Consider the following 18,592-nt stretch of genomic DNA (forward strand, 5'->3'; position numbering starts at 1 on the left):
TTCTGCCTGATTTGCCTTATTCCACATCAAGACCTCTGCACCATGGGAGGAGAGTGTGAGTGAGGAGAGGGCTGTTGTGTCATGGAAACTCATGTGTCTAGCAGCTAATATTTAATGATCATGAAAACAGGGAATTCAGCTTTTTTCCTCTCTTCCAATTGAAATTTACTGTATATTGTGGATTAACAGGAACATTAGTAACACAAGGTACTGTGTTCTGCTTTTGAAACTCATCAAACATATCTGAACCTCACTGAGAAATCCACATACAACAGTTAGAATTGGCTGTTTAAGATCTTCTGTAAGTATAAAAATTTGAGGTGTAAATTGCTTCAATATGTCTCCTGAAAATTAATTTTCCTTTAGTTCTCATTTGTATCATATAATATTATGACTTAATACAAAAGAAAAAGAAAAGAAATTCAGCATGCTTTCATCTGCTTTCCTGGTGGTTTTGGTTAATCGGTCAGCTAAGCAACAATGTCTTCTCTGGATTGAACTCTGCACCAAGATGTCATAGCTGAAAATCCCAGTGAGAATGGACCCAAAGCCTCTCCCTTCTATTTTTTTTTTTTGTCAAGGGAATGGAAACTGCCCCAGAAAGCTTCTCTTCCCCCCAAAATGACTAGTGATAAAAAATAACCACACAACAGAGACTAGTATTTTTAAAACAGAGGATAGGATAGCTATTTTAGGGTGTCAGTTGCTCTAACAAGGTGTCCAATGAAAGCTGTAGATTAAAAGTTCTGGAGGACTTTGGTTTGTTTGATGTGACACGTGGCTTTCAGGACACCACTTTTACCAGAAGCCAAAAGGGATGTATTTGTGGCCTATCAAAAAAGGACTTTGATCTTCCATAGACCAAAAGGGCTAAATTCAACAGTTGACCTTAGACTGGAGCCTAACACATGATGAAGTAACCAGAACTCGAATCGAAAGATCTGAAGAACCAAAGGGGATTACAATAGGGAACATCTGGAAGAATTGAGTCAAATCAGCCAAGTAGCATAAAGCCATTTACATTGTTTCTTAACCGTATACCTTGTAACCACATCTCCCCACCTGCCTGTCATTACATGTGCAATGGAATTGACAGTGTACCCTCAACTACAGTATTTTGGGTAGGAGAAGGGAGATTCCTCTAGAGAAAAAAGAGTTGGAAAAATTTTAAGAACCATACTTGTGATGTAGAAATGTTCCTTCTTATTTATAATAATTGGAGTAATAGAAAAAAAATTAACCTGGAATTTGATAAGTAACAGAAGAAGGCATTTCAGCCCTGCCAGAGAGAATCTTCAGTCTATTTGGGATTTGCTCTTGTTGATGGGCTGAGGTATTGGTGAGAAAACCCCTCCGTACCGCTGCTTTGTACAGCGGCGTGGGTGTGGTTTTGCACGGTTAACTATACCACAGTAACATTTCCTTGGATGAATGGCAGGGAGGGGTTCTAAATGAATCATCAGAGGCTTCAGAGCCAGGAAGGGCTCATCACCAAGGCCTAGAAATTAATTCATTCATTGTGGCTTTAATTAAAGGGTATCAATCATATTGCTTTGCAAGTTACTTGGGAACAACATATGTCTGCTTTACCTGAAACTCAGGAGAGGACTTAACTTTTTGAAGCAGCTGAATGTCACATTCTTTGGTCAGAAGAAAGTGGACTGATAGATCAGCAACTCATGCCAGGGAGAAAAGAAGGTGCCCAGAGGCCAAGAGGACTTAGTGGGAAGGAGCCTAGTTGAAACTGAGTTAGTCCAGAAGGGGCTAGAGAAATTTTGGGACTCTCTAAAGCTGCCTTTATTGTGATTCTTAGAATCAGAAATATATTCAGTAGAAATGGGACTTTATGCTTTCTGCATATCTGTTCTTTCTTAAAATTAAAAATATGACAAAGCTATTTTTCAGCTTTATTGAGGTATAATTGACAAAATTTTAAGATATTTAAAGTGTACAATATGATGATTTGGTATACATATATATTGTAAAAGGATTCTTTTCGTCAAGTTAGTTAATACTCCATCACCTGACATATTTACCTTTAAATTTTTTGGGGGGTAAGAATATTTAAGTTGTCCTCTCTTAGCAAATTTCAATTATACAATACTTGTACATTGTTATCAACTATATTCATCATAGTAAACATCAGATCCTCAGATCTTACTAGCTATTTCCCCCACACTCCACCCCTGGCAACCACTTATCTATTATCTGTTTCTATGAATTTGCCTTTTTTTTTTTTTTTTTTTAAAGATTCCACATGAGTGATACCATGCAGTATTTGCCTTTCTCTGTCTGGCTTATTTTACTTAGCATAATGCCCTCCAGATTCATCTATGTTGTCACTAATGACAGGATTTCCTTCTTTTTAAAGACTGAACAATATCTCATTGTGTGTATGTATATCATATATCATAAAATATGATATATACCTATACCTATACAGACATACACACACATGAGAATATATATATATATATATATATATATATATATATATATATATATATATACACATATATATACTGGAAGTGCCAAAAAAATGTATACAAGTGGACACTTTGGTCAACATTGCTCAAGCAGTAGTTTGCCATAATCAGAAGTGTCTGGACGCTGATGGGAACCACTTTGAGCAGCTCTTGTAATTGCAGAAGTCAAATGTGATTTGTATTCATCTTTTGTTATCGATATATATCGAGTATTACAATTTAATACAGTTTTCCTTTCTTAAAATGTGTATACATTTTTTGGGCACCATATATATGTACACACACACACACACATATATATGGCATTTTCTTGACCCATTCATCTGTTGACGGACACTTAGGTTGTTTCCATACCTTGGCTATTGTGAATAATGCTGCAATGAACATGGGAGTATAGATATCTCTTTGAGATTATAGTTTCATTTCCTTTGGATATATACCCAGAAGTGGGATTGCTGGATCATGGGTTAAGTTCTGTTTTTAGTTTCTTGAGAAAACTCCATACTGCTTTCCTCAGTGGCTGTGCCAGTTTACATTCCCAATGACACCATACAAGTGTTCCCTTTTCTCCGCATCCTTGCCAGCATTTGTTAATTTCTTGTCTTTTTGATAATAGCCATCCTAACACATGTTAGGTAATATTTCATTGGGTTTTGATTTGCATCTGTTTGATGATTAGTGATGCTGAGCACCTTTTAATATACCTGTTGGCCATTTGTATGTCTTCTTTGGGAAAATGTCTATTCAGGCTCTTTGCCCATTTTTAAATTGGGTTATTTCCTTTTTTGCTATTGAGCTTTGTGAATTCCTTGTATATTTTGGATATCAATCCCTTACCAGATATGTGGTTTGCAAATATTTTCTCCCATCTGGTAGGTTGTCTTTTCATTTTGTTGATGGTTTCCTTTGCTGAGCAGAATCTTTTTAGTTTGGTGTAGTCTCACTTGTTTTTGTTGTCTTTGCTTTTGGTGTCAAATAAAAAATAAAGTCACTGCCAAGACCAATGTCCAGGAGCTTCCCCCCTATATTGTCTTCTAGTTTTATGATTTCAGGTCTTACATTCAAGTCTTTAGGATTAACCACTTTTTTTAAAGTTAATTTTTCTGTATGGTCTAAGATAGGGATCTAGTTTAATTCTTTTACATGTGGCAAATCTAGTTTCTCCAGCAACATCTATTGAATAGATTGTCCTTTCTCAATTGTATGTTTTTGGCTCCTTTCTGAAAAATTAATTTACCATATATGTGTGGGTTTATTTTTGGGCTCTCTATTCTGTTTCACTGATCTACGTGTCTGTTTTTATTCCAATACCATATTGTTTTGATTACCATAGCTTTGTAATATCGTTTGAAATCAGGAAGTGTGATGCCTCTAGCTTTGTTCTTTTTCAAGATTGCTTTGGCTATTCAGGGTTTTTTGTGATTCTACACAAATTTTAGGATTGTTTTTTCTATTTCTGTGAAAAATGCCATTGGAATTTCTATAGGGACTGCATCAAATCTATAGATAGCTTTAGGCAGCATGGACATTTTAACAATATTAACTCTTCCAATCCATGAGCATGGAATAGCTTTCTATTTATTTGTGTCTTCATTTTCTTTCATCAATGTTTTATAGTTTTCAGTGTATAGATCTTTCACCTCCTTGGTTAAATTTATTCTTAGGCATATTATTCTTTTTGATTCTATTGAAAATGAAATTGTTTTCTTAATTTCTCTTTCTGATAGTTTGTTGTTAATGTATAGAAACACAACTGATATTTGCATGTTGATTTTGTTTCCTGAAACGTCACTGAATTCATTTATTAGTTCTAACAATCTGTTTTGGTGGCATCTTTATGGTTTTCTATATATATTACAATGTCATCCACAAATAGAGTCAATTTTACTTCTTTCTTTTTGATATGGATGCCTTTTATTTCTTTTTCTTAGCTAATTGCTTTGACTAGGACCCCTAGTACTATATTGAATAAAACTGGTGAGAGTGGGCATATTTGTCTTGTTCCTGTTTTTAGAGGAAAAGCTTTCAGCTTTTCACTGTTTAGTATGTTAGCTGTGGACTTGTCATATATGGCTTTTGTTATGTTGAGATATGTGACCTCTATATCCAGTTTGTTGAGAGTTTTTATCACGAAAAAATGTTGAATTTTGTCAAATGCTTTTACTGCATCTATTGAGATGATCACATGACTTTTATCCTTTATTATGTTAATGCAGTGTACACATTGATTTGTGGATATTGAACCATCTTTGCAGCCCTGGAATAAATCACACTTGATCATAGGGTATGATCCTTTTAATATACTGTTGAGTTTGGTTTGCTAATATTTTATTGAGGATGTTTTTGCATCTATATTCATCAGGGATATTGACCTATAATTTTCTTTTCCTGTAGTGTCCTTGTCTGGCTTTGATGTCAGGGTAATTCTGGCCTTGTAAAATGAGTTTGGAAGTGTTCCCTCCTCTTCTGTTTTTGGAAGAGTTTGAAAAGGATTGGCATTAATCTTCTTTAAATGTTTGGTAGAATTCACCAGTGAAGACATCTGCTTCTGGACTTTTGTTTGTTGGGAGGTTTCTGACTACTGATTCAATCTCTTTGCTAGTATTGTCCTGTGTATTTCTTCATGATTCAGTCTTGGTATGTTGTATGTTTATAGAAATTTATCTGTTTTTTTTAGGTTGTCCAGTTCATTGGCATATAATTGTTCATACCAGTCTTTTATAATCTGTTGCGTTTGCGTGGTATTCATTGTAATGTCTCCTCTTTCATTTATAATTTCATGTATTTGAGTCCTCTCTCTTTTTTCCGCCCACCCACTCTGGTTCAAGCTGTTGTTTCTCAGTCTAGTTCTGTGTAGGACACAGCTCCCTGGCCCATGCGGGTATTATGAGCCTTGCACTCCCCCCAGCTGAGGCAGTCAGTTGCCAGTCGGCGGCTGCCAGCTGCTCACGATGGCTGCCGGCCACTCACAGAGGCACACAGTAGCCCATGGCAGCACACAGCAGCCAGCCACAGCACACAGCAGCCCACACCAACCTCTGACTGCTCACAGCAGCCCAGCTCCAGGGAGAGCTGTTGTTCATAATCTTAGCTGTAGAGGGCGCAGCTCACTGGCCCATGTGGGAATCGAACCAGCAACCTGGGCGTTAGGAGCATGGTGTTCCAACCACCCGAGCCACTGGGCTGGCCCATGTCTCTCTTGTTTTATTGGTAAATCTAGCTAACGGTTTTGTTTATTTTATTTTTTTTCAAAAAAATCGGCTCTTAGTTTCAGTGATCTTTTCTATTATCTTTTTAGTCTCTATTTGATATATTTCTACTCTAATCTTTTTTTCTTCCTTCTACTAACTTTGGGCTTAGTTTATTCTTCCTTTTCTAGTTCCCTGAGGTGTAAAGTTAGGTTGTTTATTTGAGATTTTTCTTGTTTCTTAATGTAAGCATTTATCACTATAAATTTCCCTCTTAGAAGAACTGCTTTTGCTGCATCCCATAAGTTTTGGTATGTTGTATTTCCATTTTCATTTGTCTCAAGATATGTTTTGATTTCTCTTATAATTTCTTCTTTGACCCATTGGTTCTTCAGGAGGATGTTGTTTAATCTCCACATACGTGTGAATTTTCTAGTTTTCTTCTTGTAACTGATTTCTTGTTTTATACCACTGTGGTTGGAAAAGATACTTGATATGACTTCAAGCTTCTTACATTTATTAAGACTGTTTCATGACCTTACGTATGATCCGTTCTGGAGAATGTTCCACATATGCCTTGAGAAGAATGTGCATTCTTTTGCATTTGGATGGAATGTTCTGTATGCATCTGCTAAGACCATCTGATCTAATGTGTCATTGAAGGCCAAAGTTTCCTTATTGATATGCTTTTTTTTTTTTTTAATTTTTATTGGGGAACAGTTGTTTTTCCAGGGCCCATCATCTCCAAGTCATTGTCCTTCAATCTAGTTGTGGAGGGTGCAGCTTAACTCCAAGTCCAGTTGCTGTTTTCAATTTTCAGTTGTAGGGGACACAGCCCACATCCCCTGCAGGAATTGAACCAGCAACCTTGTTGTTAAGAGCTCATCCTGTAACCAACTGAGCTAACCGGCAGCATCTTTGCTGACTTTTTTGATATCAGAGGGATTATTCATTATGAATTTGTACCAACTGGACAAATAGGTAACCAAGTTTACTATTTGGAAGTGCTGAAAGGCTGTGTGAAAAAGTTAGATGATCTGAACTTTTTGCCAACAATTCATGGCTCTTGCATCATGATAATACACAGCATTGTCCGTGAGGGAATTTTTAGCTAGTAAACAAATAAATGTTTTGGAACACCTTCCCTACTCACCTGATCTGGCCCCAATGACTTCTTTTTTTACCCAAAGATAAATATTGAAAGGAAGACATTTTGATGACATTCAGGACTTCAAGGGTAATATGATGACAGCTCTTATGGACATTCAAGAAAAAGAGTTCCAAAATTGCTTTGAAGGGTGGACTAGGTGCTGGTGTTGGTGCACAGCTTCCCGAGGGGAGTACTTCAAAGGTGACCATAGTGATATTCAGTAATGAGGTATGTAGCACTTTTGCTAGGATGAGTTCACAAATTTAATTGTCAGACCTCGTATATCCACTCTTATTTTTTATGTAAGTAGTATGGTAGTATTTTATATACACTGTAGTCCTTCTTACTTTTTTCGTTTATTTATCTTGGAAATTGACTGGCTACGTTGTATTCCATTATTTGGATGTTTCACAATTTACTTGAAACTTTGGTACCAGAGCTTGCAGAATTCAGGATTTGAATACTTTGCTATTGTAAACAATGCTGCAGTGACTATTCTTACACACATGTCATTTATCTCATATGTGAGAGTATCTGTGGGAAAAATTACTAGAAGTGGAATTGCTGTCTCAAAGGCACATGCATTTGTAATTTTGATTACATGTTGCCAAATTGCTCTCTTTTAAGTTTGTACCAATTTATATTCCAAAAAGCAACACATGAGTGACTATTTTCTCTGTGTTGTCACCTACATAGTATATTATGTTTGCCAGTCTTATAGGTAGAGGTCGTGTCTTAATTTAAATATTTTCCTAATGAGTTAAGTTAAGCCTCAAAGCCCAAAAGCAATTTGTATTTTCTGTTCTGTCAATTGTCTATTCTTATGGCATTGGTTTTGTCCTTATTTTTCTACTCTAGTGCACTTGAAAGAGAAAATACACATAACTATGGGGGAGGGGAATGGAAACCAGGAACATCAGAACAGTCATTGTACTGTCCTGAGTCACCTTTGATGATCACAATAGAGACAAATGACTTAGAATCTTAAATTTGCCAGGAACCTTAGACATAATATAATTCAATTTTTCAGTTTTAGCTTTTGTGTTCACCACGTCCATCTCCTTCATCCACTCCACTTTCACCTCCATTAGAATCCTGGCGGTGCTTCACTTCTGAAAACATTTCCAACCACTAAGAAAATTACAATCAACATATGCCCCTCAAATGTACTGCACACCATTGTGTATGCTTTTGTGTTGACTATATGAAAAGTTTTCCTGTCATTTCTACCTATACAATTCCACACTCCTGCAATCCACAATCCTGGCATCTCAAGTGCTCTTAAAAACTGAAAGTGTTTGGCACCAAAATTTATTTAGTGGCAAAATCTGACCTGAGTTGATGGGTTGCAATTTAGAGTATTTATCTCACATTTCAAACGTTTTTCAGAAGAATTATTTGCTTTTACAGGATGCTGTTTTAGAGCCTGCTGGGGATATTACCTGGTAGTAGATTACATTTCTGAAATTTGTAAAATCTTGGATATTGAAAGGCACTTGGCCCTGAGGACCAGATTAGGGATTGTGGACCTGTGTTTGAATTTAAAAACTCGTCTTTACTTGGTAAGGTTTTAATGCTGCACTGGTCTTCTTAAATTCAGGCCTGTGTGTGTTAGCTTATGTAAAGTTATTCAAACAAGTCAAGAAGAGTCAGTTGTGCAATAACATCATGAATTATCAATACTTACTATTATAAGTATTCTATTATAAATACTTACTATGCTTATCCCAAGTTTTGGGTCTTTCTCTGACCTTTACATGTATCTTAAGGAATATAAGTTATTTAGAAATATTGTTAATGATTCACTTTGGAAACAAAAATTTCACACCATTCCTATCTTAAGGAATATTTTGAAATTGGAGCTATTAAAAAATCTGTTATATTTGCAACTATGTATATGGGAAAATCAGGATTTTCTTCGTATTGTATGATCAAAACAAAACACAGAAATAAATAATCTACAACCCTAATTGTAAATGTGTATTTTTTGCATAAATTTAATTGTGCTCATTGCCCTCTTAAGTAGATATTTTAAATATGGCCTCATTAAATATTTTTATACTGATCAAATGCTGCTTTTAACTCATTTTACACACTGGAATTTCTCATAAAATTTTATTTGGAAAGAGTTTTATTCAATTACCCAATGGTATAAAAATAGAATAGGACCGTGATAACTAGAGATTGTAGAATACATCCTGCAATCCTTGGAGGAAAGAAAGGTGGCCTTTGGGTTGTTTCAGGTGAAGAATGTGGATGGGATTATAGAAAAGAGAATTTATTTCACACAGTGTCTTTCTGCATCAGTGATTTTAATATGGATTCTTAGTGGTTATAAACAATGTCAGATAATTTTTCTATATACACACTGCTCTCTGGATTCTGACCAAATAAATTCTGGGCTCAGCCCTCCTCCTCCATCTCTTTCTTGATCCAGTCCACGTAGTTGAGTAATTTGGTGTAGAAACCGTACCCCCTGCTACACCCGATGCCCCAGGATACAATGCCCGTGGCCACCCAGCGGTCATTGTTCCTATCCCTCACTGCAAAGACCCCTCCACTATCCCCCTGACACGCATCCTGCTTTAGAGTCGGGTCCCCAGCACAGAACATGCTTTGAGAAAACACGTCTTTCCTATTTTTATTCCGGAGCCACCTCTCACATTCCTCTCGCTTAGCTACCGGCAGACGGACAAACCTGAGGTCGTTTGCAATCCTCTCCTCCATTATCCCAAAACCACTGACATAGCCCATGAGACCGCTGTCATAGAAGGTGTCGTTGTCAGGGAGGCAGATGGGGAGGAGGTTGGGGCCTAGGGTGACACTATTTTCCAGTTCCAGAAGGGCGATGTCACCCTCAAAATTGTGGGACTCACCCTGGCGGTAGTCTGGGTGGATGTGGACTTGGCGGACAGGGTGGTTTCCTAGTTTCATGATCTCTTCCACGCTTACGTGGCCCAGGAACACATCATTCGAGACATTGGTTTGGGTGTTGTGTTCCTTGGGTTTGAGGGTGTGGGCAGCTGTGAGGATCCAGCGATCGCCCAGCAAGGCTCCACCCCCTCGCCCATGGATGCTGGTGAATGCCTGCCAGGGGAAGTTGCCCATCTTTGCTTGTTGCCCTCCAATGATGCGCTGCTTCTCTTCCACAGGGTGGACCGGTTTCCCACACACTGGAGAAGAGAGACAGCGAAAGCAAGGACAAGTCAGCTCCAGTCACCGCCTTTTCCCTCCTTTAGCCAGTTAGTTCCCCTGTCATCTCTTACTGGCTCTTTCTCCTCCCATTCCATAAGTCCATCTCTGGCCTATTGTCAGCTTCTTCTCCTTGTTCTTGTTTATTTCTTCCTGGGGTTTTTCTTGCTGTTTTTATTCCCTAATTTCTCATCTGCTCAGTGAAAATGCTGGAATGTCAGGACTGCACCCAGTTCTCCTGGTCTCTCTCTCCCTTTCTCCTGGAACATCTCCCCTCCTGTTCCCTTACTTCTCGTGTCTATTTTTGACTTCAAGCTGGAGTGTCTCTCTACTCACTTTGTCTCCATTCTCTGTGAATGCTTTATCTGAGGCTCTGCAAAGTGGAAAGTCACTGAGGATGGACCCAAAGGGTTTCCACTCACCTGGCAAACACCGAGGAATCTTCTCTCCTTCCTGTTCATTCTTCCAAATGCCCTGTGCTGTGCATGTATACATTCCTGAAGGAAAGGGGGCTATGATCAGATTGGGAGGTGGATGGCAGGAAAACCAGGTTGCAGAGGTCAATGATCACTGTGTATGTTGGACATGGCTGGGGACAATTGGAACCAGCATGGACAGGGATCAAATGAAAGGTTCAACTATATCAGGATGGAGTATCAAAAGTGTTAAGAGGCTCCATTCATATTTTTTTGTTTTAATGTTATGTGAAAATCTCAGAATATTTAGCTATATATGTTTGATGTGATCCCTATTTGTGAAAATAGACACAAAAACCTAGAACGAACATATTAAAATCTTATCCATGACTGTATCTTGGTAGTGGGATTGTAGATAAAAATAGTAACAACATTTTCTGATTGCTGACAATATGCCATGCTTGTTGCTAAGCACTTTATTTGCATTATCTCATTTATGTGTCACAGTGATACTTGCAGGTATGCATTATTACCCTAATTTCATAGGCAAGGAAACTGAGCTTATATAATTTACACAAGGTCATTTAACTTCTAAGTTCTAGAACCAAGATGCGAAGTGAGGTTTGCTTGACTTCAAAGCCCAGCTCTTAAATAATACCTATAATAAGATATACACAACCTCTAATAAGATATTTTTTCTTGCATGTTTTAAACCTAGAAAGCATGTGATTTTTTTTATTTAAAAAAAGTCTTAAAGATACCCATAGATGCATTTGAGAGTCATGTAGTAAAACTAAATGCAAAAAACCACAACATAGCAGCCTGAAGAGGTATGTGGGGAGAATTGGGGGGGGGGAGTTCCACTGATATAGCTGTAGTGGTGATGATGGTTGTGGGGGTGTTGGTGATGGTAGTAATGATGGTAATTGTGCCGGTTTTGGTGTTGTTGGTAGTGATGATGACTTTTTGTTATTGGTAGTGGTGGTGATGGTGATGGTGATTGCAATGGTGGTGGTGGTGATGTTGGAAGTGGGGGTGGTGGTGGTGATGGTTGTGATAATGGTGATGGTGGTGGGGGTGCCAATGGTGGTGGTGGTGATGATGGTGATGGTGGTGGTGGTGGTAAGAGGGAGCTGACTCTATGAGATTCAAGTCTTTCTTTGTATCACTCAGGTGCCTCCTTCTTCAACCTTATTAGATGCCTCTTGGCACTGTACTTTAGGCCCCTGAAGCCAGTGTCTTGGGCAGACCTTGATATACAGTCCTTAGGGATTCTATCAGAAGAAATCTCAGATGTCTCGAGCAGATGGAAGGGAGAAAAATGCCATTTGTATGCGTCCCTACCTCTCTCAGACTCGCTGCTACCATCTCTGGTCTTCATCTTGTAATACGGTTCCCGGCAGTAGTACTGGATACGAGCTTGGTAGGTGTTCACCCCGTTTGTGGTGGTATAATTGAAGGCCCCATTAAGCAGGCTTCGAGGCTGCCCACAGTCCTTGACTGGGAGAGAACAGAAGGCCATATGAGAGCTGACAATGATTGTACTGGAACTTCAGTGGGAGGAATATGAATTCTCTGCCCACAGAACAGGCTGAGAACCTCAGGGAAATATGGTCAGTGAGGGGCACTTGCGATGGATGGGAAATGGATAGAGTGAAATTCAGTTCTTGGTAGAGACCATCAATCCAGCTGAGATGAGGGCTACCTCCTGAGATGGGCCATAGGTTTCAAAGGACAAGTCAAGGATCTTTTGGAGAAAGGCTTAATACAGACCCACTCTTCCCTTCTCAGCCTAGGTCCCCAAGACTAGGGGGTGGAAAGTCCCCAGGGGCGGACACATCCTGAGTTGTGACTTACTCTTGCACCTGGGCATGGCACGATGCCATGTGCCATCATCCTGGCAGACAGCTGTGAAGGAGAGCAGTACCTGGTTCCCCTGTTTGAGCAGAGGTAGAGGTGCCATTAGTACAAGGAGGCATTACAGCTCCCTTCCTGCCCTTTCCCACACAGTAGGAAGTGCAAAGACAGCTCTCAAGCTCTCAGACCTCAGCACCCTTCTCCCTAGACAGTCCTCTCAGACCAGAGTTACACATGGGAGCACTGAGTCATACAGCAGAAAGTCAGAGAAAGGGCTAAAACTGTCAGACCCAAAAATCCTCTCTCTAGGTAGACTTATCTATTTCCACTGAGGTCCAGTTGAACCCCACAATTTTAAACTGAAAAAATAACAAGTCTGTTCATGTGTTTTCTCTACATTGAAACAAAAGACTCTTCCCTGAAGTAGAGCCATGGTGCTCTCCCTGTGGAGTGCCCTGCCAGTCTATGCCTGCATCACTTCATCTCTCCTAATTTGCAGTTTTCTTAAGGGAAAGGGTCTTTCCTAAAATACTGGTGCAGGCCAGCCACTCTCTAGGGTGCTTGAGATGTGTGAAGTGCTGATACGTGAAGTGCTGCTGCAACTGAGGAGACAGTGGGGACAAGGCAAGAAAATGGCACCCTATGAAACGAAAAGTCATTGGATAATATGAATGAGTTTTATTAAGATCAACAATCACCCCAAAGAGTTAGCCCTGGAAAAGATTGCAAAAGAATGTGTGTGAGAATTAGGATGTCTGAACGAAATATAAATAATGTGAAATAAACTGTGTGACTTGCTTTAAATTCTATGATGTGAATGACAAATGCCAAGGTAAGGGTTGGGGTAGCACAGAAAGGGAGGGTTGTAACACAAGCAAAGAGTATGTGAGTCTGCAGTCTTCTGAGCCCAGGACACCCAGTTTTCAACCACCAAATGTAAATAAATTCCATGAAGGCTGTGTGATGTGCGTTTCTTTTTACTGTACCTCCTGCATCTAAAATACTGCCTGACAGTAAACACTGAAAATGTTTGTTAAATGAATTGACTACTACGTAAGGATGTACCAAAGGTCTCTTCTCTCATTCTGATTAGGTCTTCCAAGTGGATCTATTTAACAAAGATAGGCTGTCCAGTCATGTGTCCCTGGCCAGGGGTAATTCCAGTTGTATGTTTTTCAAAATAGCATTTAAATTTACCAGCTTTTCTGAGATGGGCCAATGAATAAAACCACATTCTTTCCTGAGTCTGTAAAGAACAGGATGGTGGAGCCACAGTCAGACCACCAACATACATAAAAGAGCCCCAAAACAAGAGGCAGGAGATTTGGTGCAGGTTCCTGCTGTACAAAATTACTGTGATATCAAGTGAATCACTCCTGGCGCTCCACTTCTGCCCCTGCCTTTTCAGTTCCTAATTCTACAATGAGTTGTTAGATTGGGTCATTAGTTCTTGAACTTGGCTATAATTAGAATCACCTGGGTAGCTTTAAACAGTCCTGATGCCCAGGTTGCACTCCATACTAGTGGAACCAGTCTTTAGCAGGGTACCCAGATATCAGTATTTTCTAGACTCCAAGAGTTTCCAATGTGTAGTCAAGTTTGAAAGTTGGTAGACCAGGTGACCCTTCCAACTCTAACATCTGTGATTCCACCTGGGGCTGAACCTAAATCTGCTGTGGGCCTAACCATCTGAATTACTCCTGGAATGCTGGGCCAGCTCTCTCCCTCAGCCCTGGGCTCTTACCTCCACGAGCTGGTAGCCTTGTTTGCAGGTGACAATAAAGTAGTCACGGAACTGGTACTGAGGCTGCAGGTCCTGGATGATGGTGAACTCGTCTAGAGTCTTGGGCTGGGGGCACTTGATGACTGTGGGGGAGACCAGAGGGTACATTTGTTTCAGAGCCACTTGCCTTTCTCCCTTTTTCCCCACCTGATCCTGCCCCATTGCTGGCCAGTGAGGGAGGCCCTCAGGTAACCTTACTTTCAGTGGTGTAGTGTAGCTTCCAGCCCCGGCTGTCCCCTGAGTCGTCTGTGAAGAACAGCAGATCCACGGCATTGCTCCTGGTATCAAGGGCAGCAGGCCTTTGCTTCCCACAGAATTCACCGATGTTCCTCCCACTGGCATAGATCTGGTGAGGGAGGAGTGAGGGTCATCTCTCCATTGCAGATATTTTCCCACAGGGCCGAGGTGGTGGTGCTGGTGGTGGTGGGAATCCTGCTTTGTGTATGTTTTCAGCTGAAAGGGAAAAGGGGTCCACAGGACCCACTTCCAGTTGTGTGGGAGCTTGCCCAGCCCATGTGTGATGTTGGTCATTCTTGTCCCAATTGGCCAGACGAGCCAGCAGGCAGTAGGGATGAGAAGAGCCAAGTGGGGATAGGAAGGAGAACGAAGGGTCTCTCTGGAGTGGGATGGCTGTACCTGTAGCTGGTCATAGGGGCAGTGTACTTGCTGGTGGTCATCGATTTCGAAAGGCTCCAGAAACTTGAGGTGGATGGTGTGGCCCCGCTCCACCCTGATGCTGTAGTTGCAGCGCAGGTCAGGCGGGTAGGGCTGGGGGTACTCCAGGCTGGACACATAGCCCGATGGCTCTGTGTACAGCTCATTGCTGCACTTGACTGTGAGAGCAGAGCAGGGAGGAGGTCACCAGGAGTCTCTCTGGCTGTCCCAGCAAGCCTTTGCTTAGCCTCTGCCTCCCTCCCACACCACCCGTTCTCACCCTGGCAAGAATGCCCATTCTTCTGAAGCTCATAGCCTATACGGCAGGAACAGAAGTACCCGCCAACATAGTTGTGACACAGGTGCTGGCACTTGGGCTGGATATTCTCCTCAACTGAGTTAAGCTGGGAAGCACATTCATCGAGGTCTGGAAGAGATTCCGGAAGGAAAGATTAAATTCTTACCAGGAGACTTCTGCAGTAGTGCTGGTCTCAGAGAGATCACTCGTCAGAGGCCTAAAGACCAAGTCAGCTCCTGGCCACCTGGACCTGCAGGCTTCTCTAATGCTTTCTGGGTACTGCCCAATGGGGACAGGGCCCAGGTTGATAGGCCTCTTCTGGAAAAGCTCTCTTGAGGGAAAAAACAAGGAAGGCCAGGTTTCCTGCTTCTTTGGATTCAAGATTCCCTTCCTCTGGTCCCCATTCTGTATGACTGAGGCCCGTAAAAAGGGCACCCGGAGACCACTCACCCACAGCTTGGTAGTAGGCCAGGAAGCCCTTGTAGAACATGATGGTGCCATTTTCCTCATTGGAGAAGTCCGTGTGGAAGGTCAGCAGCATCTTGTTCCCTTGGGACATAAATTCCTTCTTTCCTGGGGGGTTGCCCAGTGGAGAACCCAGTTGCCCACAGAACCTCCCCAGGGTTTTCTTATCAGCAGAGATCTGGTGGAAGAAGGACAAGGGCTAGGAAGAAGGGCTGTTGAGACACATCTCATGTAGCAGGTCAGTGATTGTCCTCTTTCTCTTGTCCCGAGCGAATCATGCCCCATTGCTGGAATGGCCTCTGCCTGGACTCTACCTGCTGGGCTCTGGCTGTTGCAAACTTCTCCGGGTGACTTTCACCTGCCCACCTGAGTCTCTCATTGGCTAACTCTTTGCACATTCTCTTGTGCCTGCTACATCGCCCCTTCCCTATTTATGTTCCCCCAGCATGTTTCAGAGCTTTCTTCATTCCCACCCCCTCCCATGCCTGTCTTCCATTGGAATCCTGGTTGTCTCTATCCCGGCTTTATCATTCCTTCCTTCCTAGAGCCTGGACTGGTCTGCTTTAATTTCTATCTTCTTATTCCACCTCACCTTATTCAAACTATTCACATCCAGCCATGCCTCCTGATATGTACAGTTGAATGTGAGCCTCTGGGGCCTGGTACCAGCCTTAGCATCAGCAAGCATCGCCAAGCAGAAGACATTCTTTCCCTCCATCCTATTCCTCACTATCCTTGCCACCAAGACCCTTCCTCCCAACACTGCAAACTTCTCAAGTCCTCTGGGCTAGAGATGTATCATTTTCATGTTATCCTCTCACAACGTCCAGGAGGTCTCATAGGAATAGTATTTATTAGACATGTGTAGGCTCTACTTGAATCCTGGATCTAGAATCTCATTTTTATTGGATGTAGAAAAATGGGACTGGGATTGTACCCTTGGTTTTTACAGAGGTGAAGGGACTGAGCCCATTGTCCCTGCTGAAGGCTATGCCTGAGCTACCACTACACACATTTCTCTTCCCCATGTTGTTGTGTTTTTGATGAGGCAGGCAATCATGGTGATATTTTCAATGGAAACAGGGAAATGGTTTCTCAAAGACTCCCAGCAAGGAAACAGATGGGAAAGGCTTTTCTGACTCCTGTGGACAGTACATTTCCTGAGAGTGGGACTGTACCTTCCCTCTTCTGTGTTCCTCTCCCAGTGCTCAGCGAGGGCCTCTAAAACCAGTGGACACCATCCATGGTATCACCTGACTCTCAGAACTCCACTCAGCCATCAACTCTTACAGGGCTGGGGCTGTGTCCATGGGTGGAAAGTGCTATCCAGGGTGATTAGAGCACAAGTCTTCAGGTTCCAGGGATACCTAGCTCTCCCTTCCCCTCCCGACCTGACCTCCTACCTTGACATAGTCATAGAAACAGCCTTCAGAAGGCTCCAGGTCAAAATGCCAGAAGACGAGCTTCACCCTGTATCCCGTGGGGACTGTGATCACAGTGGTTGTCTCAAAGTTGTTTGGGTAAGGCTTGGGGTACAGAGGGGAAGTCACCTCCCCAAAGAGCTCCTGAGGGATGCGGATGGAGCCTCCCACCCTGCAGAACAGGACTGGCACCAGGATGCATAAAAGCCACCTGCCAAAAAGAAAGAGGGATCTGGAGGGCTGTTTGGACAGTGGCTGGGGTGGGGGATGGGATGGTCATACTGCTGGGCATTTTTCTCTCTGTCCATTCTGGACCTCACAGATGTCCTAGATAGGGGTGGGCAGAATGGGGAGGCTTGTCTCTGCAGCTGCTCTATTGGGTGTTCCCAGGGCAGTGTCCAGTCCAGAGGTCATCACCCTACCTTCACCTTTCTCCCCATCCTCCTCCCCTGCCCTGTCCCATCATTCCCCTCCCCTTCCCGGAATAAGGTTGGCTTGGGACCAGTTAATTGAGGGTGAGGGCTTTCAGTCATGGTTCTCTGAAACGGTTCCCAAAGACTTAGCAAAGGCCTCTGGGAGAAATCGCCTATGAAGTATGGAGTGATGCACGGAGGACAGCACCCCCCCCCCCATCTTGCTGCTCCCCTGCTATGAGCTGGGAGGAAGAAGGGGATGTGTCCATAACCTCATATGTCTGAGGTCTCCTTTAGTCCTAGGAGGAGGGATTGGGATTATGTGTTTGCGTGTGTGCATGCGTGTGCACGCATGTACACACTGGAATAGATAAGGGATATGGGGAGGGGAAGGCTGTTTCTGTCTCCCCGAATAAATTTGGGAGCAGGCTGCCTCCCGTGCCCAGGGTTCTCCTCTCTGATTTCTCCCTCCCTCCTTGATCCGCATTAGCCTTACTCACATTTCTCAAGTCCTGCTTTTTCGGATTCTGGACTCTTCCGATAGCTCTCATCCACTCTGTATGGAGAAAGAGAGCAGTCATGCAGAGGAGGCAAGGGGGAGGGAGGGAATGACTGTGGAGCAGGAAGAGGGGACCATTCCCGGAGGAATGTTGTAGGGAATGAACTATTTGCATAAACAAAACCAAAAAAAAAAAAAAAAAAAAAAAAAATCTGTTCCCAGTTTAATTTAGTTTTGGTTTTGACTTCCCTAATAGTGGTGCCACCTGCTGGCTTACATGGGAAGGGCTAATAAGACAGGTCAGTTTTTAGAAACAGGAAAGCCTTTTGGTTGGGGGTCCAGATTTCTCGTTTTCTAAATCTGATCTGAATTCTCCCTTTCTTCAGGGATCTTCCTAGGGACTGTTGCTATGTTTACAGGATTCCCACCCAAAGGGCAGCAGAAATCACAGCTGAGGGGATTCTCTTTTCTGATTGCCCTTTTCATTAACCTGATTCATCTTGTCCTTATGTCCTTAGTCACCCAGCAGCCCTCATCTAGGAATGACCATGGTTTCAATGTCCAGGATAATGTATTGATATCAGGGGGTAGAGGAGGGCAGGACAGTTGTGGAAAGAGAAGTTTGGTCGCATTGGGGCCCTGCCCTACGTCACTCATGAATGACATTTAGGGTGACCCCAAAGCTGCAATAGAGTCAGTTTTAAGACCCTTCTTCCTCACCTCAATGAACTCAGGCCTGCCAATGAACTTGGCTTTTAGAGAAGTAAGGA

General features: G+C 42.1%; 1 protein-coding gene across 1 annotated transcript; it reads right to left on the minus strand.

Moving 5' to 3' along the window:
- Positions 1–9,117: 9,117 nt before the first annotated feature.
- On the minus strand, positions 9,118–17,984 carry C1R (complement C1r). The gene is made up of 11 exons (XM_019754469.3): positions 17,824–17,984; positions 16,893–17,121; positions 15,475–15,667; positions 15,007–15,153; positions 14,709–14,905; positions 14,271–14,418; positions 14,034–14,155; positions 12,290–12,368; positions 11,777–11,932; positions 10,439–10,513; positions 9,118–9,997 (listed from the first exon to the last, which is right to left on the minus strand). Coding segments are annotated over exons 1-11 (2,118 nt in total). The 5' UTR covers positions 17,826–17,984; the 3' UTR covers positions 9,118–9,227.
- Positions 17,985–18,592: the final 608 nt, after the last annotated feature.

This window comes from Rhinolophus sinicus, chromosome 1, assembly GCF_057876585.1.
Source record: "Rhinolophus sinicus isolate RSI-liver-muscle chromosome 1, RSI-T2T, whole genome shotgun sequence".
Classification (NCBI taxonomy): Eukaryota; Metazoa; Chordata; class Mammalia; order Chiroptera; family Rhinolophidae; genus Rhinolophus; species Rhinolophus sinicus.

Coding starts and splice junctions, on each gene's coding strand:
- C1R (XM_019754469.3), bottom strand. Junction 14,419..14,708: donor GCCCCTATGACCAGCTACAG/GTACAGCCATCC, acceptor CTCCCTCACCAG/ATCTATGCCAGTGGGAGGAA. Junction 12,369..14,033: donor AAGGCTACCAGCTCGTGGAG/GTAAGAGCCCAG, acceptor CTGCTCAAACAG/GGGAACCAGGTACTGCTCTC.